Source organism: Metarhizium brunneum, chromosome 4, assembly GCF_013426205.1.
Source record: "Metarhizium brunneum chromosome 4, complete sequence".
Taxonomy (NCBI): Eukaryota; Fungi; Ascomycota; class Sordariomycetes; order Hypocreales; family Clavicipitaceae; genus Metarhizium; species Metarhizium brunneum.
Window position 1 is genome coordinate 3705676 of NC_089425.1, and position 23024 is coordinate 3728699.

At 48.7% G+C, this 23024-nt stretch overlaps 7 protein-coding genes across 7 annotated transcripts; 4 read left to right on the forward strand and 3 right to left on the reverse strand.

Annotated features, from left to right (window-relative positions):
- Positions 1–704: 704 nt before the first annotated feature.
- On the forward strand, positions 705–893 carry G6M90_00g078120 (uncharacterized protein; the record flags this gene model as incomplete). Its single annotated transcript, XM_066131082.1, has 1 exon — positions 705–893. One exon carries the CDS (start codon positions 705–707, stop codon positions 891–893), a length of 189 nt encoding a protein of 62 aa, XP_065987085.1.
- A 1672-nt stretch (positions 894–2565) lies between these two features.
- G6M90_00g078130 (uncharacterized protein) lies at positions 2566–2811 on the reverse strand (the record flags this gene model as incomplete). The annotated part of the gene is made up of 1 exon (XM_014689808.1): positions 2566–2811. One exon carries the CDS (start codon positions 2809–2811, stop codon positions 2566–2568), a length of 246 nt encoding a protein of 81 aa, XP_014545294.1.
- A 1064-nt stretch (positions 2812–3875) lies between these two features.
- On the reverse strand, positions 3876–4082 carry G6M90_00g078140 (uncharacterized protein; the record flags this gene model as incomplete). The annotated part of the gene is made up of 1 exon (XM_014689807.1): positions 3876–4082. One exon carries the CDS (start codon positions 4080–4082, stop codon positions 3876–3878), a length of 207 nt encoding a protein of 68 aa, XP_014545293.1.
- A 2498-nt stretch (positions 4083–6580) lies between these two features.
- On the forward strand, positions 6581–8737 carry G6M90_00g078150 (uncharacterized protein; the record flags this gene model as incomplete). Its single annotated transcript, XM_014689806.1, has 1 exon — positions 6581–8737. One exon carries the CDS (start codon positions 6581–6583, stop codon positions 8735–8737), a length of 2157 nt encoding a protein of 718 aa, XP_014545292.1.
- A 5550-nt stretch (positions 8738–14287) lies between these two features.
- Positions 14288–15066, forward strand: G6M90_00g078160 (uncharacterized protein; the record flags this gene model as incomplete). The annotated part of the gene is made up of 4 exons (XM_066131083.1): positions 14288–14309; positions 14378–14485; positions 14559–14724; positions 14886–15066. 4 exons carry the CDS (start codon positions 14288–14290, stop codon positions 15064–15066), a joined length of 477 nt encoding a protein of 158 aa, XP_065987056.1.
- Positions 15067–16926: 1860 nt separating this feature from the next.
- Positions 16927–17454, forward strand: G6M90_00g078170 (uncharacterized protein; the record flags this gene model as incomplete). The annotated part of the gene is made up of 1 exon (XM_014689805.1): positions 16927–17454. One exon carries the CDS (start codon positions 16927–16929, stop codon positions 17452–17454), a length of 528 nt encoding a protein of 175 aa, XP_014545291.1.
- A 3576-nt stretch (positions 17455–21030) lies between these two features.
- On the reverse strand, positions 21031–21921 carry SAT3_2 (Short-chain dehydrogenase/reductase SAT3; the record flags this gene model as incomplete). The annotated part of the gene is made up of 1 exon (XM_014689804.1): positions 21031–21921. The coding sequence occupies one exon, from the start codon at positions 21919–21921 to the stop codon at positions 21031–21033; it is 891 nt and encodes a 296-aa protein (XP_014545290.1).
- Between the last annotated feature and the right edge of the window lie 1103 nt (positions 21922–23024).

Below are 23024 nucleotides of genomic sequence, written 5' to 3' on the forward strand. Positions count from 1 at the left end.
CCGGGGACACGAATAATGTCATGTCTGGTCTGGTGTAAATTGAGCCAGCACTGGCAATGCGCGGCGCTGCCCCCCGCTTATCTTGCTTCTGCATGTCCATGCATTGACGACTTTGGCAAAGCTCAAGTGCAGGCCCCTGACACAAATACTTTTAGTTGTAACTGCGGTGGTTTCCGTTCCATGTCTGGCTACTTGCAGCCGTAGGATCCGCCATGTAAGCAATATATTGCCTTGATTTGCCCAGTTTTGTGCGACGAGCATACTCCGTATAAACTCGGCCTCTACGGAGTATAGGGTTTTTCCTTTTGCAACCGGACTCTTGTGGATAAAAACTTGACATGATGAGAAACTTGTCTTGTCTTGATTTGTAAAGAGCGTTACCCGTAACCAAGCTGGACGAAACAACTTCCCCCAACGGTAGAATGCTGGTTGCTATACGAGTCATTACCCAACAAGCTCCCATGCTTCCCTGATGCGTGTTTCTTGTTTTGACTTGTCATCGTGGTTCTAGAGATGAACAGTGTACAGGTTAGGCAACATTTGAATTGACCTTGTCGGTTGCCCCACAAACAGTCGCGCGCGCTACCGATGCTTGAAGCCGATTTTTCTTTTCACCCTTCGAATTGGCGCCCCGGCTTCAACGACGCAGGAAATTCACAGCATAATTGGGGCACCGCTTCCCATTTCCTTTCTTCAGCGCCGCCATGGAGCAATTTCTCCTCCAGGCCCAACATTCGGGGACCATCAACCACGCCCATACTTTTCTGTTCCCGCCCGGCGCAGCGCAGTTTGCCAGGGAAATCCGGCTCGCGGTGACGGTGGTGGCCGTTGCCTGGGTCACTGTCAAAGCATTCGACCTGATTCAAAGGAAGGAGACGAACTCGAAGTCTTGAGGGAGTGATGCGGGAACACGAGGCACTCCTCTTTCTTCCGCATTTTCCATTTCCCGGTCACCCGGTTGCATCATGGTGTCAAAATACATGAATTGGGCCTGAGAGACGTAACGCACCCTCGGCTGGCAATATATCATCGAATTTCCACTCAAGACGAATAGAATGCGTTGCGCAAAGTTGGCAAATGGCGGCGTTGCCTGTGCCACCGCGGAAGTTCTATAGAAGGCAGGACTGGATCAAAGGGTTTCTTGCATACAAGTTGAACATAAAACATTGTTTCATGCAATATACAATATTTAGTTGCACTATACTGTCATCGTGAAATACCAGTTGTCACCTCGGCATCATGGGTTAGCGGGAACATTGATACTGCAAAACTCTGTCACAAAAACAGCGCCGCTCTAATTGCGGCAGCGAGTACCCCTTATATTCCCCTGAACGAAACGAATCTTGGCTATCCTTTTGCCCTCATTGAGCTTTCTCCTTCAAAGCAGCCATCTGGTGCTGAGGATTCGGTGTAGCAACTTGAGAGTAAACCTGTCGGCAGTTGCACAACCAGAACAAGCGACATGGCCTCGGAATATGGTGCTTCAGGTTCACCAACAGATCAGACACCGGATCAATCTAATACGGTTGGCTACAACGTTCCAGTTTTCCCTGGTATTTGTTCACACGCCAGTAGAGACCAAGGCGCCGCCCCGTCCACCGGCGCCGTCGTCCAGCTCTGCCGCCCGTGATGGACGGACCGCGGGGTATTTTGCGGAAAATGGGGCCGGCAGGGAGCCCAAAGCGGTAAAGATTCAATTCGCACCCGCTGTAGTAGGAAACTGGTGATTGTGGCCTTTGGCTACGCGGAATACTCGACCTGCCCAGGCAAACCACCACAAAGACCTTGCCAAACGGGAGTTGCCAATGTGACCGGCCCAGCAAGTCCTTACCAGGGCTAGTATGTTAAATATTAGTTTTAGCATAAAAAACAGTGTACGTTGCAAGTTGATCGAAACTCCATTCGAGTGGTAGAACGTCAATAGGATATATTAGCTACCGGCCATCTACTTATAAACCGCTTTCCAGACCTCAGTCCAAATCACAAGCGCCGCAAGATGGCAGTTTCACCTGAGCAAACAAAGGTAGCATACAGCCTGGAGACGTCTGCCGCTTTTGAGCCCAGTCGCGTATTTTTGGCCCATCGCCGCGAGACCAGGAGAGAAGAGGCCGTACAAAGGAGCCCGTTGCCACAGAAAGAGCCAGTACTATTCGCCGCATGAAGCTTCCACATAATGAGGGTATCGTTTTCCAGCAGAAAAAGAGATTCGAGCGACAAAAGAACCTAGTCGAGTGTGTGACTAGATCGGTAAACTCTTGTGTGCAATTCAACCACAGCCCAGGTCTCCAAGTCTCCAACCAGGACGCATTTAAAAAAACCGGGCATTTCCACAGCGTCTCTGTATCCAATTCGAAGGGATTGACGTTTTATTTCTCGACAAAACGGAGACGCGCAGCACAAGCTGCGCAGTCAAGTCGGCATCCGTCGCGCAGAACTCAGCCCCGTCCAACGCGCCGAAACGCCGAGTGTCTAGTCGACGAGAAATTTGGCATTCTGCTCATCGTTTAGTCTCACGGCGCATCGCCTCTCCAAGCCGGGACGGAAAAACGAGATGGGAAGCGTAGCCTAGAAGAACCACCACCTCTTGGCGCTCTGGCTCTTCATGTCGTTGAGCTTGTCCATGAAGCCCCTCCGCTGCTGCTCGCTGAGGCTGCTCCCCACGGCGTTGAGGACCTTGAGATGCTCCTTCTTGAGCTCCTCGAAGCCGGCGTCCAATTCCTTGTGCCACGGGTACAGGACGAACACTTGGAACCCTAGCGCTGAGCTGGCGACGAGGAAATTGGTGAGCGAGATGGCCCGCGTGACTATCATTGTGGGCTGCGGCGCGTAGGAGCGGTTGGTGTGTTTTTATTTCTGACGGCCAAGAAATTGCGAATCAATTGCGGCGTGGTCGCTGGTTTGGTCCCCCTTTTTCCTTGATGCTGATCTGGACTGGCGGTCTGGAAGGGTCGGGCTGGGCTGGGCAGCGTGTGCGCGACACCACGACGCCGGGACTAGAAGAGGGTAGAAGAGATGCAGAAGAGGAGGGATGAAAAAGAAAAGTGAGGGGGGAATATTTGTCAAGTATTTTATTTATTGAGCTGAGTTTGGTCGGAACTTGTCGGGGTTGACGGAGAGCTATGCCCAAAAGGACAGAATAGGCAACTGGTCCACCACATCGAGAAGCTTCATGCTGGCGGGCAGGTATTGGCTTGTCGCGGTCAAGTATATCGCTACTGTTCGCCTGGGACGAGAAGAGGGACAAGTTTCGGGGGCAAGTCGTCAAATGCCTTTTGCTCGGTCAACGCGCGGGCGGATGAGAAGGCCCGACGCAGGACATATAAATGAGTCTGAATAACCAGCCATTCTCACCGTGAAATGAGGTCAAGACATGGATACATACTTGACGTCAGCAAAGTAAACGGGGCCGATTTCGGGGCAGGTTTGTCCGGGTTCCCACGGCTGCATTTCTCTGGAAACTGTGGTACCAGAGACTTTAGATCAAAGTCCCACCGCGTAGGTATACTGTACGGTCGACTATATGGTATGTCACACTTGACTTGTTCCATATTGTAAGTACATAGTTCAATCTACCATGGTCATGACCGTGCTACAAGCCTCGAGGCTACCTGTCCCCTAAATGCGCCCCAGACAACCCCCCACTGTTCCATTAAGTGGAAAGTGGCGTGATGTTTCGTGGCATTAGGATACAGATTGGCCACATGGTCAATTGCACTGACACGAGACCTCTAACCGTCATGTATTCTCCTCGGCACTCGTAACGGTTCAGTAACTGGGTGTAGTGGAAAACCGGCGCTCCGAACATGTCCAGGGTATGTACCGCAGTCTCCCCGGCTTTGTATCAAATAGCAGGAAGCCTCATACGTCGTTATAAGCTAGTGCGCCTTTCTAGCCTGGTGGGCAGCGCTGCTCGTAAAAGCGAAACGGTCTTCATCAAAGTCATAGTTGAGAGGCGATTTCAGGGTGGTTGGTGTATATACCAGGAGATGCACAAAGCCCATTGTCTGGCCGTTGAACAACTTGATGCCCTCTTTGGCGACTACGCGCCACCAGGCCTGGACTGAGAAGCAGATTTGGGTCATTTTGGTCAATACCGCCAAATCCATAGAGTCCCGACTGTTCAACGGACTGTCAGTATAAGAACGTTTGGACATGTGGAACGGGAACGAAGCGCGACTCTCTTATCTGGCTTCATTCGCTGCCTCTCACGCTACAGACTAGTACAAGTGACTTGGTCTGCCATGATTCGACTGCCTTTCTACACTGCAAACTTGTGGTTACGAACAGCTAAGCACGCTTGCGCTGTGTCAAAAGACTCAGCTAGTGGACAGATGTTCGATGGTAGCTGGCCCTCTCTGCAACCGACAACCTAAGCTTGGATACGGTCGTCATCATCGTATCTGGCACATAGAGAATGTGACTATCGCGATTTCACTCGGGTGATGTAAGACGTCCGGCGAGTTCATCATTGCATTAAGTTGGCAGCATTCTTCTTCACTGGAGCTCGTCCTTGGACTTGCTTCAACGTTAAGCCTGCTGTAGATGAATGGTAAGCTGTCTCTTGGGCAAGAGAATATATGAATGTCGCCTGGTGGTGGGACGAATGTGCTCACAGTTGGTGTTATCCAAGGCGTACTGTTTGATAGGCGTACATGTTGAGGGTAATGCCTGATTTTGTCGACGAAAAATAAGTTACGGGGTCATCGTTCATTTCCCATAGTTGTGCATATTTACCAGCAAGAGATAATATGAGGATCGTTTCCGTTTTAAACTCTTTCTGGTTCCCTCTGGGCTCCAAAATGTCGTATAATTGAGGTTAAAAGGAGTTGGGTCGCTAGCCCTGGTTGATAGGACCCCGTAGAAACACCATTCATTTGGGTAAACCGAATGTGTCAAAGAAGACCCCGAGTTTCCGGAAAATCTATGGTTGCCGGCGCGGTCAAAGATGACAAAGGTGATGCTGTTGCTGGTGCAGGAGCCAACTTCGAATGTTCGCTCCCAACTATCAACTCTTCCTTACTATGCGCTGGTTCCCTTGCCATCGTTCAACGAGATTTAGTGTCCTATGTCACTTATAACGAAGCTCGCATTACTTATGTGACTGGATATTCGGCCTAAACAGAAATTTCAGATGTCGTTTTAGCTTCGTATATCTGGTCCGCGGCGACGTGGCAGGTCGTACCTTGGCCAACGCCCTTCAACATGCGGACATCGACTACCTCTTACTTGGGGTCAGAGGAGACATTAATCTGTACCTCAATGCATTAATAGGCTTGGGTCCTAACGGGAGTCGTATCCTGGACTCGCTCGGGCGTTATGACGAGATTATGGCACTGACGTAGCCAATTGCCTACATCGGAAGCAACTGCGGCGACACTGGCGACTGTATTCGGCCAAGGACGAACGCCCTCCAGTCTTTTCAAGCACAGCTACTCCATGTGTTTTCTTGACCGGTAATATGTTCCCAGTGTTCTGGTAAAACGCATCATAATAAGAGGGTATTGCCCAACAGCACGGTCACCATGGCCGACCACCACCACAAGCACGGGATAAGGGTATCATGCCAGGACCGGATGCATTACAAAGGTGATATTTGATTAGGGAATATAGAAGCTATAGAATTACGAGGCGGGAAATATGGCATGCCGCCGAAAGGATCGCTGGGCAAGATCCCGGTTTTTCAGAAGCATAAAATGTCTGCCGAATGCAAGTGTATATTTGGCATCTGGGGTCCCATGCCGGAACTGACCCGACGGTCCTTCGACGTCATCTAAAAGCAAGACATATCTCCTGTCGGGCAAGGAGAATTAGGCTTCAATACGCCGTTGGTCGCCTGATGAGGCTAGCAACGCTCCCACAAAAAGCGGTCGGAAAGCGCATTAATCGACTACTTGCCTAGAGTCTGTAGTCCTTCGCAGAGCGAGTCAGGCATATTTTCCTTCGTCATTGACTCACTGCCTTCTTCTGGGCGAAAGTCTCTCGGTGTTGCCCAAGAAGATTGAGCGCTTTGTCTTCGCTCTCCTGTACAAGAAAATTCTAATATTAGAGTTTTTGTTCAAGGCTGCGGCTTGTCAAGGCAGCTTTAGAAACCGCCAATGAAGGCCAATAATGATGATTCAAGGCTTCTATTCACTGCGTGGCGCTGCGTGCAGGCACGTCTTGGTGTGGCGGAGTAGTAGTTATCTCATAGGATATCATATATCAGTCCATGTCTTAGTTGGCAGCCTTGAAATACGGCGTCAAGCGGATTGGCTTTGGTAAACTGTCTCTGCCACGTCCACAAATATGCAGGTGACAAGGTATTGTAGGCCACTCAAATATGAGACAGAGTTATGCCACAGTAACGATGGCGGCTGGCTGTGCCAATGAATTGCCCTTGTACTGCAACTGAAAAGGGGCTTCACTCATGCTGCTACCAGACGGCAACAGGCTGTGGAATCTACACGTTATAAACATGCCGTACAGAAACTCTAACGACAAGTCCACAAAGAGACTCCCATTCCTCATGATTTATATTTGACGTTTGTGTGAGAACCCAAACAGGATCAATCCTCTCTTCTCTCAAGTCCCGGCTATCTAAATGGCGCCACGCAGGGTCGCGACAACGTCCTCGCACGACTATGTGTCTCTGGTGCCCCTACCTCCCCCCACGGAAGAAGACGACGACGGCGAAGACGTCGGACAACGGCCGCCTAAGCCCAAAAAGAAGAAAACATGGCAACGCTTCGGTCTCATGAGCTTCATCATCCTGCTTCTTGGCTCAGCGATACTACTTTTAGTATTGCTTATCCTATGGATTCTCTGGAAATCATCGATGAGAGCGGCTGATGGAGGCCCGGCAGAAACACCCTGGGTGTACATCTTCCGAGCAAACCGAGTAACCACTCTCGTTGCCTTATGTACAGCAGGCTTAAGGACAGTTATAGGCCTCCAGTCAAGTGTGGCTACTGGGATGCTTGCGGGAATAATCCTGGAGACAGTTGGCGCCCCTTTGCTGAAGGCACCATTCTACTCCATCATCAGGGCTGTCAGTGTCGGCCCAAGCAACTTGTTGTCTACGGTACGCTCCAGGCCTAAAGATGCTACATCATTTTTGATATACACGCTTGTGGTCCTTGAAGTCGTCTTGACGGTAGCCTCCCAATTTCTCTCCGCTATCCTCACGACCGACTTTGCGGAGGGTACATTCGCTAATATAGATAACTCTACTGACGTCCGGATCTTTATACATAAAAGAATAAGATTAGATGGAATCAACGCCAACTACTGGGAACTCCCACCTGCGGCCAGTTGGACATTTGCTGAGTCTTCTGAACCGTTTACTAAAGGAGCGAGTTTTGATGATACGGGACACACTTATCGAGCTTTCCTCCCCTTTGAGGACGAGGCTCAACGAACCAGATTACGAAAATTCCGCGGCCCGGCTCATGTTATCGACAACCGCGTAGTCTGTGCGAAACCTTCTTTGCTAAATCTTGGTCTCATCCAGATATCCAATGCTCCTCGTTGGGCCTTGTCGGGCCAAATAGCTATGGAGACTACGATATACCCAATATTGAAAGAGGCTGAACCGGAGAATTATATTAATTTTACCTGCGCTTTAGTAACACCGACAGTATATACAGAAGTTACGGCCGGGGAATCGAGCCTGTGTGCTGTAGATTCAAAAAATTGGACGATACTGCTGGAAGATCCTTTGGTTGTTCCTGCTGTCGATGATGGCATCAACATTTCTCCAAACGAGGTCGGCCATCCCAAGGGATCAAGAATGTTCATGATTTTGGACATTGTTTCTGCGTCTCCAATACTGAGAATAACTCATAACCAAGATTGCAAGGTTGTCCGCAACGACGGACCCTGGGTGATGGCAGCGGGAGAGGAAGCGACGGAGACTCTCCGGATCACAGCCTGCATGACTAACCTCACACCAAAGACCTTCATTGTCGACATCCATAGCGCTTGGGATAATCCTGAGCCCAGGTTGACCTGGGACTACGAAGCTAAAAGATACAATACAGAGGCAGCCCGGCATCAGCTAGGCGCGTCATTGATACCCGAGAGTTTCGAGACAAGGCGAGTGCTGACCCTATCGCCGAGGTCCCAATGGCAAGATTTCCCTAATAAGACGGGAATGTGGGACACGACCTTCTATTTTGACGAGGTTCTTGAAGATACATTGAGAAGAAGTGATTTGGAGAACGGAAGTACAGATGCGGGTATAATACTCTCTGAAGGGAACCAAAGCATCGACAAGAACGCATACATATCTCATATACATCCCTTCCAAGACACATTACATGATACGAAAAGCCCGGCTTTGGCACTCCAAGTACTGTTGGCAAGAATTACTCAGATGGTCTACTATGTGGATTTTCTACGATTGGACAACAAGTCAGAGGCATTGGTTTCGTTCTCCTCAACGGCGTTGATCCCAATGAAGTGGACGGGACTTATCGCCGCCACGGCTCTTACCGTGACGCATTTAGCCGTAGTAGTTATTGTCACAATTCTTTACCTGAAGTGTACTAATGAGTCCCTGTTGGGGAGCTCGTGGCAAGCTATTTCACAGGTCATCTCCGACGAGACCCTTCCCATATTAGAGCATGCGGACAGAATGAACGATGAGGATATTAGGCGCTGGGCCAAAGGTCAATTTCTCGACGCTAGAAACCATCAGGTTATCAGATGTCGAAGCACGGGGCGCGTTTGCTTGGGAAACAAAGGAGAGAAGGCTTGATATTCGCGACGAGACGCACTGCGAGTAGGGCGTTCCGCTAAGAAGCTTTGTCACGGCTCCTATTTGCACTTTAACAGACGTCTGTGGAGAGAGACTAAATCCGCACATCTGGGAAAAGGCCGGGGAGGATGTGAAATAGTAATTATCCTGGGTTGAGAAGCAGCCTAAGCATGGCAGGCTCTCAGACAACGGATGATAATCACCCGATGGCTAACTAGAGCAATCAATAGAGGCAACAAAGAGATTAAAAAGAGAAACGAGTTGCGCAAGTCCCGAAGATTGTACTAGCTGTACATTTCCCAGACTTTGTTGGGTCTGGTCATTTCTTCTGCCAAGAAGGACCTGAAGGCTCCGTATGCTGCTAAGGAGCGTGGTTGCAATCTGGATGATCCCTGGAAGTCACCACCAAATGCTCCGTTGACGGCTGTTGCAGGTAGCCGTATGTGCTGGTAGCTTGCCAAATGTCGTGACTGGTACCGAACGATACTTGGCCCTGGAGATTGCTGGTAACCGCCATGGCGCACATTGGCGTGACTGGTAGCCGCTATGGTACGAGTGCTGGAGGTTATATGTACCAGTCATCCAACCCAGGCTGTTACTGGCAACGTGGCACCATCTGGTGTTTGTGGAATTGTTGCTAGTAGCACTGCGACTACGTTGGTGGTAACCTTAGGTGCTACCAGACCTTACATGTATGCCCCAACTTCCATGATGTGTCCAAAGTGATCGCCCGTGCCCACCAGACATACACCCGCGCCCCTTAACTAATGGCTAGGGAGACCATACCAGTTGACATATGTAACTCATATCACTCTCGCGGGTCCTGTCGCCGGGCAGCACTCCTCATAAGAACCAAGAAGGTCTTCACGCCCAAGGAGATTTAGAATCTAGAGCACAAGAGTTTACCATTTACCATCTAGTCCTATTTACACGGAAAAGGCCCAACAGATCGTGAAGCCCAACAAAGGGGCCTCACCATACGGGACTTGTTGGTTACAACAGCCTGAACACGTGCCCGGGCATCAGCCCTAAGCCCGGGCGTTCCTTTCAAAATAGACTATCTTAGTATAATTAATACCGCGCTACGGCCCGCTAGTTAAGGCCATCTCGCGATAGCCTCAGCCAATGTTATCATAGAAACAAACTTAGAAAAAAAGGCTTCCATGAACGCGGAGCCCAAGCGCAGCAGTAAGAAAGCTCCTAAACTGGCCACAAAAGGGGCCAACAAGGCCAGCAAGGCCAAATAGATCATTAAATAACACTGCAAGTGCAAAAGAGTTGGACAAAAAGGTATTTTGGGCTTTACGTGGATCAACTTGCCCTCCATCTCCCATAAAATTACAATTAGTCCCTGGTTGTGCCTTCAACTTTCCACTAGTACCAAAAGTGACCTGCACAGCATCCTGAATCCCCATGCTCAAGGACTCCCCGGCATCTCCTGTGGTGGTCTTGCTGGTCTTTCATTAGGCATCTCGTAAGTGGCCTTGCCTTGTTCAACCCCCTGGTTAAAGTCATAACCATAGGAAGAAGCCGGCTGGGGCGAGGCTGACATGGTACTTCCCTCACCGCTTGGTTGGTATTTATATCCCGCTGAACCTGGTCTGGTTGCCACATCTACTGGCGCTGTAGCCGCGCTAGAATGACGCGTGTAGTCATTATTTAGACTGTAACCCTGTAAAAACTGGTTTCCAGTAGGCGGATAATGCTGGGAAACAAACGGCTGTTGAGGGCTAGAAGTTGAAGCCTTTTTCTTGTGTCGACGAAAGAGGAAGCAGCCTACAAGGCCGAGTAAAGCTAGACCGGCTAAGAAGAACAAAATCAGCTTTTTATTGGCTTCAGGATGGACAAGGACGGTTCAGGCTGTCTCTTACCTAGTCCTCCCACGACACCTCCTACAATGACGCCCACGTTTGTCGTTGGAGGGGGCGGAGGCGGAGGAGGAGTTGTGGTTGAAGGGTAGGGAGTTGTGGAACTGGTAGAGCTGGGTGTAGTCGAAGTAAAGTCGTCAAAGACGGACACTAGTGTAGATGCCGTTCTCGCAGAATGGCCAAGTATAGCTGGGGTAAGCAGTGCCGACGTACGGCCTAATTGCGCAAGCAGGCGTTGCCGAGTCGGTGCTGCCGTCTCGGCGGATTAGCTCCTTGGACTAATTCACGTGTAGAGACGTGACCACTTTTGATTACTTGAGCTTACTTACCAATATGTCGTTCCGTTCCTACTGGTTATTGTTGCCGATTCCAAGCCAGGCCTGTAAGCTACACATGTCCTGACGATGGTGCAATGTTGCGCACTGCTGCAACAGCCAAATGCCTTATCAACCGCCCTCACCTGGCACCACTCGCCCTGTGAGCAGGTAATAGCTGAATCTAGGGAAAGATTTAGTTGTAGAAGAGGAATTGTAGACTAAATAGACTATTGCCTGCCTGAAGCGCCGTTAATGTATCCACATGTCGATGGAAGCACATCGCGTTTAAAGAGCTCAGCATGGGGTGCCGGGGCTGGCGTTATCAAAGGGCCAGCCCCGGGTGTCTTTCCTGCAGTTGGCTGTAAATAGGCAGCCACATTGGTAACACCAAGGCAGCTGGCTTTGGCGCCTGTTATGCCTATACTTGCTATAAGCAGCGTAATAATAATAAAAGTCTGAGCATGTGAGCCTAGGAGCATTTTCGCGTCATTGTGCTCCATCACCTAGCAAGAAAGAAGGGCAGTGATATTTGGATATATCATTAATATAGTCAATATCTACTAGCACCCAAATTTAACTTTATATACTTTTTTTTTCGTCTGCTCAACGTTGGCATAGCTCGATTGAGCATGAATGTAGGGAGTATTAATAGAGCAAGCGGATTGGGCAAATTTTCATCCAAGGTTCAAGCCCTGTGAATAAAAGTGTAAGCATACATATGTGCATAGAGTCAAGTGGTGCTGGACAAGTTCAGCTGGGCTGCCCGCCACACCTCAATGATACAGCGTGGCGTGGTGCTATGTGAAAGTGCGTCCTTTGTGGACGGGAGCTTTTGCTGCAGAGACTTTTTGCCAAAAGTCAATTTTTATCGTTTCGAGGGTTCAGCGCACACCTGCTATATTAGCCTGATTTGTCTTTACTGTACATTCCCCATGTTTCTAAAAAAAAAGCCGACGTTGCCTTCTCCGGGGCATCCGTTGTGCATTCTTCATGTACTGGATGTTACTTATGCTAGGCTGTTGAAAAGGAAGCCTATAGGGGAGAGATCAAATCCTTGACAAGGTAGCGAATGTATAGTAAGAAAACAAGGCCTTTAGTAGTAGCAGGTATAATTCTATGCAGCTACCAGTATGCATTTGTAGTAATTGCGCGGACAGCACCAACACGCACAAGGCAAGTAAGGCTAGCGACAAGATACGAGTTATGCATATATAGCCAAATATGCAAAGCGTACGGCCACGATGGAGCTATACCGAAAAGGGTCCGTCGTGAAGCCCGAATAAAAGGTACATATATACCATGGCAAACTTAGAGTCTGGTGGATCTTGTCAAAGACGGTTGCCATTGTCGAAGCAAACGTTGAGGCCGGCCACAATTGGCGACTTTGGAAGTGCTTTGTCAAAGATGGTGTACAGGGGACGTTTCCAAGAGTCAAAAAGGCAACTGATAGTCATTTTGGATCGGAAAGGGGCACAGCAAGACGCGCCACCCTCGTCCAGCTTTGGCCCGTTGCCGTCAGTGTACAGTATAGCCACCGAGACATTGCACTGGTTGCCGTTTCTTAATTCAGATTCGGTGACGCTTGGTCTTGGGGGTAAGGCTGAATGCCTTCTTACCTCTTCGAGATTTACCTAGCATAAGGTATCAGTTTAGGCTTCGTGGAATAAGAGCCACATCGGTCTTGCAATGCCCATTAAAGATTGTATACACTCATAGTCTGTTATACAGTCGCGGTGCCCGCCTCTCCCCATAATTTGGCTTTAATTACATACTAGAAAGGTAGAATGCGGACAAGGTACTGCCACAATGGCGACAACAGCTAGAGTAGAGCCACACGACAGGCCTGTTTTTGCATGGCCCTTCTGTGAACATAAACTTCCTGCCAATAGAGGGGACCTTTCCAGCCGTGCTCGGAGCTGGGTTAGCCCATTGTTGGACTAATTTGGTAAAAGTATTCGCAGATCAGCCACTCGTTTAGATACGCTGGGTGAATGCCAGCCATCTTGGCAATTAAGTTGGTATCTGCGACCAAAACGGGAGCGCTTGCATCGGCACTTAAATACCGGCTTCTAGCTTAAGCGGCATCTTAATAATAGGCCAGGAGAATCGGCGTATAGTGGCAGTGATGAGATTTAACATTGAACCTGGCGTAAAGTGGCTTTCGCACTCGTCGCCTTTCAAGAAACCGCCCCGCCAACATATTTACAGCATCTGCTGGTGTGTCATAAATGTAACTGGGTGACGGTGTACAATCCGGACGACCAGTCTCGGCACTTTACAACGAGGTGAAACTCTGGCAGCTATTCCTGCGCTTAATTCGTGGCTACCCGTAGGACTGCAGGTGCATCTAGAGGTCGGTGGTGTACATAATGGCTCTATTGGTTCCCGTTGTCACGACTCACGAGTCAGCTTAGGCGTCGTGTCCAGGGAAAGCGGATTAATTTACCTACCAAGGAATCTAAGTAGCACTGAACCCTGTATGAAGTCGTCCTCCATATATAATATATCCAGGAGCATCTATGTATCAAAAAGAAACAGATAAGGCCAGTAATAGAAGGGATTAATCTCTGTACTTTGCAACCTAACCCCTTCGGGTTTCTTTAAGTCATTTATAGCAAAGATATTAAACGGGCTGTGAAAAATTGTACTGTACAAGTGGTTAAATAATAAAGATAAATACATTTTTATTAAGCGATTGTATCCGCCGCCTAAATTCCATAAATAATAGGCGAGCAGCGCTCCCAGCGTGGCAATAGCCTCTTCCTATTCCGCCTTATCAAGATATCAGAGTGGATATCCGATAAAGAGTATCCTGCCACAAGTCTTTCAGCTTGGTTAAAATTTTTACGCCAACTATTATTGTGTGCTATCTGACATGCAGTGTCTGCTAGGGTTACATCAGGATGGAGTCGAGCATTTTACGCAGTCTACCTCGCTGCTAATCCTAGCATAATTCAATTAACCTCAGCTTACATATGTAGCTGACATTATGCAGTCAGAGGCTGTATAATAAAATCACACAAGCTACAGGCCCTCTAGCTAGACTGTCAGGTAAAAGGCTTAATCCCATGCTTTAACGTGGCTCAAAGTTAAGCAGCCACAGTAGTCCAGCTTTACAGTTTATCTTACTTTACGTACCGGACTCCCTTTGTCTATATGTGTAGACACATTCACCTCAGAACACTTGTAGCCACAGAGAGCACACGGCAAGATATATATCTAAGCGTCGTACTTTTCTAGCAACTAAACAATCTATTCAAACTATACTACCTATCTTACCTCTAAGAAAGTAGAAAGTAGGAATAAAATGCTTCTCAATTTCCTACAGTATTTTATAAAATTTATAAGTGTGCTTATAGCACAAAATGGCACTCGTGCTAGGGCTGGGTATGTTAATATTTACTCCATAAATACTACCAGACCAGACTACTAATCTGCCCACTTGCCCTGACAAGACCAGCGGCACCGCCCTCCCCCACACCTGCGCCTGATTTTCATCCTGGGCTCTTTAGACGCCAAGATGTTGAATCAACATGTCAATGGATATATCAGCGGCGTTGAAGGTAGGTAATAGTGTGGTTCTAATAAGTCTCATGTCCAAAAGATAAGCTCTTTTCGCTAACCACGCTGCCTCAGCTGAGTCTCTCACTTGTGACGATGGCTATTGGTGCCATGTCAACACCGTCTCCTCTCTATTTGGCTGTTGTAGTTCAGACTGCGTCCTGGTCAGCGAATGCATACCTTACTCATCTTCTTCAGAAACCGCGACAGTAACGACTGGTGACCTGGGGGTTATATACTGGTGAGTTAGCCCAAGTACACGCCATGCCAGTTAGCATAATAGTTAATGGGTTGCAAAAAAAAGTAATGACTATAGTAACCCGGACTGCGCAGTTGCGCAGTATGTTGGCGGTAGATATTCAGGGTACACCTTGCCGTTTTGCTTTACGACCGAGATAACAGTATCCATCTTCGCTACATTTGGTACCGCCGCAAGCGACTCTGGCAGTGGCACTGGTGCGTCTGCGAGGAGGACCCTTGGGACGTCTCAGACAACCAGTCCGGATTCTACGAGCTCACCTTCAATCACTCGCACAATTGCAGCCCCGACTACAACTACTTCAAAACAGTCAAATGGAGGTAAACTGGCGAGTTCCACCCTTGGGGTTGTGATGGCGGCGGTCACTGTATCGTGCTTCGTATTAGTGTTACTGTAGCGTTGCTCCCGCCGGGAGAAAACGGAAAAAAAGTTGTTGATGAGCCGATTTGTGGTTGTCCTCTGCCGCCGCCAAAGTTACTAGTCCGGCGGTTATCTTTTTCAAACTACGTTTCCTGACACCAAATTGGATCCGTCGCTCAAATCAGGTTACTTGAAGTAATATTTAGCAATATAACTCCATGTTAAATTCAAGCTATAAGACTTTCGGCTACAATAACAGGTGGCGAGGAGGGAGAAACAAGTTTTCTAGACTGCGATAGAATGATCTGCTTCGAAAATTAGTCTTGTCCCGAAGTGGCAAATTCGGGACAAGGCTATTCTATGTTTTTAGAGAGGTGGTGACTGCTTGCTTTGGGCCATCACGGGGTGTCTGGGAACAAACCATTTTGGAGCTCGCAAGCAGAGATTTTCAGAGCAGGCTTTAATGGCTCTGCAGGAATACATTTACGCAGCTTGGAGGAGACATCACGTAGTAAGCCTAATCAGCTTTAATGTGAAAGGGACTTGTAACTAATAGAGTTTACAGGGAAAGATAAACTCCAATAATAACTCAAAACAAGAGTTATCCCAAGTATAAAAGCTGGGAGATGCCTGTAAGTCCAAGTCTATTATCCCTCACATACTTGCAGGAAGTGTCTAATCGCTTGTTTTGACGACGCGAATATCAGCGTAAAAACTATATTATATTACACGAATTCTATTATACTGTAAACTACAATACAAAAACTGCAGTAATATAGTTTTTTCGTCAATGCTCTGTCCGTGACGAGGTCCGGGTATCTACATCCCCTGATCGGGACGGGCAAGGTTCGGGTCGTCGTCGGTGTGGAACCCGGCCCCATGTCCATTTAAATTTGTCCTCATGCCCGACTCTCGCCATCGTGGAAGCGGCACGCCAAGATAGGGCCATACGAACCGGTACCATACTTGAAATGCGAGGGGCGCGCAAGGCAGCTTGCTAGCCTGCTTGGCGGGCGCACTTGGAATTGCTACGTGGCCTAAACTCCATGGTTGCATTCCATAATGCTCATTTCCGCTCAGCCGTCTTTTTGACCCTGCCTTGTACTGTTTTTCTCCTTCGCTGAAGATACCGACACTGCCAAGAAAACAAAGTGGCTTTCATCATGCTATCTATCTGTTAGTATTACGTTTTCCAAAAAATATTTTGTTCTGCCAAGCTTCTGCGAGTCAAAGTAGAGTTGAGGCAGTACGTGGCCCGCCAAGAGGATATTTATCGCGGAATTATGCTTCAAGCAATTATGTATCTATTCTGCAATACCCTGAGCTGTTACGGTGTTTCCTTCGGTATGTCACGATTCTCTGGTTTGGGTACGGCCGGACAAACAGTGTTTATATAATTGGGCCTGACCTGATGCACTTCTGGTCTGGCACCAATATTAGCATAGGTTGAAGAATACAAATGCGAAGAATACCTTGGATGTTTTTGCTAGCATATAATTACACTGCCTAGAGATGGAAAGGACTAATCTCGGCAAAGGATCGGGTCATAAATCGGAGCTCAAACCACGCCATGGTAGGTACTTGAATGAGTCCGGCGTAATATTGAGGCCATGACTAGTGCGACTTCCAAAGCCCCCATGCTCGCTGGTAGTAAGAGTAGTCGAAGGCAATGAGTTGCAAGAAGAAACACTGCATAGTATACTGCTACGTTATCATCTATAAGTATCGAGTTTTCCCCGCCTCTTTAGTCTCTTCCCTAGTCCACCAACACTCAATACTACTCCTTCTTTATACACCTAGGATTAATTTCACGAACATTCAACCATGAAGTCAGCTGTTCTTCTAGCAAGCACCCTCGCTCTGGTCACTGCCTTGCCCCAGGCCAAGCCCGTCTGCCCGGAACCTAAGGACCTCCTCCCCTGGCTTGAAAAATCCCTCACGACCGAAGAGTGCTTCGAACTCGAATCGAACAAGCCGTCTTTCAAAGAGCTTGAACAAAAGTGCGGAACAACATGGAGCTGCAATGTACTGAGCAACTCGAATGAAAAGTGGCTAATTGACAATTCTGGCTTTGCGAATGAGGAGGCTTGCCTGGCTCGCCATGTGCGAGACCCCGGACAAAAGATTCCCTGGTATCCAAAGTCCAGTACAGACGACGAGTGTCTTGCGTTTAAAATGTGCAAGCCAGCTTTGGAAGAGCTAGAGGAACAATGTGGAACAGACTGGACTTGTAGTCTACTTGAGGGCCGAGGCGAACGCAATAGGCTTGACAACATCTGGCTAGCTGAGAAGACTGGCCTTTGGTCCAAGGAGGATTGCCTCCGCCACCACATGCCAGACCCCTCGCTTTAGAACAGTGCATCATGAGGATGAAAAGTGTAGCATTGGAAAAGTCCGCGGGCAACCCGTGAAGGAAGGAGTTGTGCCGTTTGTGCTGCAAAAATTGTCATCCCGCTGGTTAGCTGGCTACGGACCTACATTTTTATATATACCTACACAGAGACCCCTCAAAAGTGTGATTAAACTCTTTTCAGTAATAATTCTTTTTTTCTCTCACATTTCAGACGGCTAGATGTAATCCAGCACCGGCTGGGCCCAGCCGGGATAGTAGAGGGGGGCACAGAAATGTAAAAGGCATAAATTATATATGTTAACACATAAACATTAGTGTATAGAGAAAACTATTCGTGTATAACTGTAATTATAGTTATTGTGAATATAGAATTATTCGCATCGACCTAGGTGTTGGACTTCCGGACCAGATTCTGATAGCTGGTCCCCCCCCTTACTAGCTTCTAGCTCGTTGGATTAAAGGTCTTGTCTGTTGACAAAAATTATTAAGTGAAAATCACACTTATCGATATTATTAGATTCCATGTGTGATGGAAATCAAAGTTCCTCCAGCAGCATCTATTAAATTAAAAGACCAAGAAGACCTTGTTACGTCAACCCACGCTGCACTAGGACTCAACGCGACCTATAATGATACTGATGGTAGCAATAACACTACGTAGCACCTCGCCTCTTCTGAAAACTAGAAATGCATATTAGTTCTTTGCCACGAAAGTATCTGACAAGCCGAGGTGCCAATTTTATTTCTCGTTAATGCGATGGTTTCTTGAGCGGCGTTTTATGCTTGTAAGCGATCAGCGTCGTCTTTCTTAGTTGAATTTACCGGCCCAGTACCCAATTCCTGTAATAGTTGGTTTTGCCAGGACCTCGTGTGCGGTCCTGTTGGTCCACCACGTATGGGCAGACCACCCATTTAATAAAAGGTATTGCAGAATCTAGCTTTTCGTGGACCGAATAAGACTTTGAGACTCCAAGCTTCTGGAAACTATACAGTCATTGTCCAAAGATCGTTTGAGTCGGGAAAGGGATTATTATCCAGGGAAAGAAACTTGTGAGCAATGTAGCATTGCTTATTAACGCTACCAAATAAAGGTCTCACAACTTGCCCGTGAGAATTGACCATATACTAGGCAACCGTACCCTCAAGGCATTCTGATTCCTCCTCTGCAATTCGATCGACTTGCAAGCACGCTTCTAGCTGATGAGGGCATGCTTCTCCATGCTGATGGCTTCACACCCGCATCTGACGGAGGCTATCGGCTCAAGTTTGGTGGTTCGTCTGGGCCAGAAGTCATACCTGGTCCCTTGGACCTTACGCCTTGCCTGCTACAAGGATTAGGAGAAGTAATTGACGAGACCTTTGGTAATTCCCAGGTCAGAAATTATTGGAACTATACTACGCATTATTCAAAAATTGAGATATTGCCAAGTGCGCGAAAATTGAGGGTCAATGGCCTTCGTATTGTCAAGGTAAAAGAATGTAGCCTAACAATATGTGGTAAAGGGAGTCCAAGTAAACAGGCAGACTAGGACTAAGAATAGAACGTTAGCTAGCCTGCTACAGACTATTTCCATTTCGTCATCAACACCAAAGTCCTTCATACTAGTTAGACCTAGATCTAATAGTAGAAATTTCAAGTGTTTCAAGACTAGCGGTTTTCAAAGCGGAAAGACCCAATTCTTCCAAGGTCAATTGCATGTTCGCCATTCGTGGGACCCGGAATTGACCTGTACGGAGGGCCACTTGGCCAGTCGGAACTAAAATAATCAGTTTTGCATATTCTCTACTGAGCGCGATCGGAATTTCTACTCACATCTAGACATGCAATGTCACAGGGGCAGATCTAATTGTGATGGACTTGATGTGGCTATGAATTACTTAGTAATAGTATTTAGTTAGGGAAAATGATGCGTTGCTTACGGTCTACCGCTGAGAGCGTGGTCTACCCCAATAGCGCGTGTCTCTATGCGATCCTTTCCCCCTTTGACGTTCCATTTAATCTGACATTATGGCTGGTAAGCACGGAGGAGTCAAAATGATACATCTAACTTACCCAGGCATCTCAAACTCAGCTTCATCAATTTCCTGGACAGGTACGGTGTTATCAGCCTCGCTCGACATGTTGACAGGTTTACTAGGAGGGAGGACTTGAATGGAAATGTAGAATTTAGAGGCAGTTTATTTATTTGAGCACAAGAGTTTGGTTGGGGAACGATTATCAGGTAGCTGGCAGCAAGGTATTTCTATCCAATTCCCAACTAATCGCGCAAGATCTAGTCTACTTCTTCTCTCATTAACTTCCTGGTCCTATTCACACTAATGGAATCGGTCAATCTGCAAGTCTCGTATATTATGCAGGCTCTGTTTGTGGCTGGCTGTTGTTGCCATATTCGGATACACATGCTTCAAAGATGTGTGCCACTGACTCTAGGGGAATGAAGTTAATGGATAGATTATGTTATTCATTCACAGCCACGGTGTATCATGTACCGTTGAATTACATGGTAGATGTGCTGTAAATACTTTACCCTGTATCGAGCGTGACCGCAGGTAGTCACTGGTGCCTGAGTTAGACCTGTAATCAGGGGAAGCGGGGTTCTTGAACCGCCACCTTGCAAGGCTGGCTGCATTGAAATGCCTCAAGAAGGGTCGAAGACAGAAGTAGAAGGCTCCATTGCAACAATGAGCTGGCAGATGAATATCGCAAATCCGGCCGATTATGTAGGCGTTAGGATCCGACATGGCCCACAGCTATGTATCGACTGTCGAGGGCTTGAGGTTCGCAAAACTTGACACTGAACCAGTAAGCTTTCCTATTACGGGTCCGTCTTTGGTATCTATGATTCCACGAACCGCATTGGGCAGCAATGTTGGTCTTTACCTGGTGGCGGCCCGGAGAAGTGGAGCATGGTCCCGTCCGGCCCGGCCTCGGATACGGTGGATCGCACCAGTACACTCCGTCTTTAGTACTTGTCAATGTTAACAGACTCGAAGAGTAATGTCAACTAGTTGTATTGATACGTCTACGGCGCTCATTCAGCAGTCGGGGCCCTCGGACACCTCAGACTCAGCACTGCCAGCCGTAAACGATCAGACACTTTAATTTATAACGACACCTTGTGTGACAAGGGCCTAGTATTTAGGGGCTTGGAACAATATTCGTATTGAGCTAATACTTTGCTTTGATATCAAAGGTCCTTAGTTTTCCTTAAAGCCCTGAGGGCGGAAGACCTTTATTTATATTAAGAGGCGGTGAGGGACCTTACCCTAGGTCTCGTGATCAGAGCTCTTGCGTAACAATCGTCGGGTTCAAGGTTCGGCCCGTGCCTTCATGGCAACGTGTCATCCGTGTAACACCTTGCTTAAAAAACACACATGTTGCACCCATGAAACTAATTCAATGAAACCATGGCAAGAGCATAATAACCAACCATGAGAAAGAGGAAACGGTTCGCCTTCACGATATACTAGCCGAGTGAGCACATTCCAGACTCGCCGTCCCACCCTTTCCCAGCGTCTGCGATAAGGAAAAAGCCGAGATTCAATCAGACTAGAGCAACTGACGCCCAAGCCAACTAGTACGTGCAAGGCATGATACTCGCCCGACCACCATCCGTAAGCAACACGTTCCCATCCACATAGCCACCAGCCCTACTCGCCAGGAACAAGATAGCACCAGCCATGTCCTCCTCGCTGCCCACCCTCTCCAGCGGCACAAGACTACCAGCAAGACTCCCCTCCCTCCTCGGATCCTCAGCGTCCCTCATAAAGCCTGCATTCGCCGTCATCTCGCTGGGGTAAAACCCCGGAGCAATGCTATTCACCCGAATCTTGTACGGCGCCAACACCGTCGCAAGCTGCTTGGCCATATGCCCCACGCCGGCCTTACTCGCCCCGTAGGCAAAGCTCGCCGCCGGCCGACGAGCAAACCCCCCCAAGGACGTCACCACCACTACCTGCGACTTCTGCGGCACCCCGCCGCGCCGGTTCCCCTCGTCGAGCAGGTCGAGAAACGCAACCGTGGTGTAAAACACCCCCGTGACGTTGACGTGGAACGACTGCGTAAAGTGCTCCGTGGCGTGCTGCCACAGCCCCTCCTGGAGGTCCTTGATGTCCAGCTTGTCCCGTGGGTTAAGGTACTGCGAGGCATCTGCCGTGCTGACGCCGCTGTTGGCAAAGACCACGTCGCAGTAGCCGCAGTCTTGGCGCACCTTGTCTGCCGCCGCGCGCAGCGCCTCCTTGGACGTCACGTCGCAGACGATGGGCGTCATGTTTTCCGGGCGGGAAGAGGTCGCCTTTGTGGTTTCCAGCGACGCCGCGCGGCGCCCGAGGATGTACACCCTCTTTGCGCCGTTGGCGACCAGCGCGTGGGCGGTGATCCTGCCGAGGCCGGAGCCGCCGCCGGTGATGACGGCCACGAGGTTGTCGACCCTGAACAGGGTCTGGGAGTCGTAGCGCGTGGCCATTTTGCTTTTCGGTGAGGCTGGGTGTGTTGCACGGAAATGGCCCGTTACACGAGGGCTACCGTCGCGGGATTAGGGCAGAAGGCCCTCACCGACTTATTGTATAAATAGACGTCTTCGGTCCCTCAAGGTCTTGAGGAAAACCAAGGACCTTTGATACCAAAGACTGTTATTAGTTGAATTGAGCTATTGCTCCAAGCCCTCTTGCCGAGCCCTTGTCACAGAGTGTGATTGCTGATGGGAGCGCAGGCCAGCAAAGAGGAAACGGAGTTGCAAACTTGCCAACGTCAGCTGCGGGGCAAGAGGTGCCCGGAAAGCCCAATTGTATGCCAAGATGATGAGTCCATGTATGCGAGAGATTGGTGGGGTTGATCTCTTGTGGGACGACATGGGGAGCTTTGGACATCGGTTAATACGGCATCGAGGCTGCTTGCTCTGCCCAGTGCCAGGAGAGCTGGCTGTCAGTGACATTCGGTCAAGGGCCGCTGTTACATCGACGTCACGTTGCCATCAAGGCGCGGGCCGCACCTTGAGCCCGATGATAGTTGCCCAATGGCTCGAGACCTAGTTGAGGCCTTGGGCTCGCTTGCTCACCTGCTTGATATAAATAAGCGTCATCCGCCCTTTGACGCCTTGAGACGGCCAAGGACCTTTGATATTGAAACGAATTCGTATTCAGCTAATAATTCGCTTGAATACCAAAGATCCTTGGTTTTCTCAAGACCTCCAAGGGCGGATAACCCTTACTTCTACCAAGCAGCCGTGAGCAAGCGAGCCTGGAAGCCCAAGGGCTCAACTAGGTGTCGAGCCCCTGTGTAACTATCGTCGGGTCCAAGACCCGTGCCTTTATTACAACGTCACCTCCGTGTAACAGACGCTCACTCGGGCAGTGATCTTAGATAAGACGGACGAGTATGGCAGCTAATACAGCCTAGACACTACCAAGGAAGAATTCAGTTTGATCAGCTTTTATTTTGGCGCGGGAGAGGGGCAAAAGAGTTAAAATATAATTCTAAATAAGTGGGAAATATATATGATATTAGACGGTGGTTACTAAAGGGTATAACTGAATCGCCTTGGAGAAAACACATCCAAATCTTGCTCCA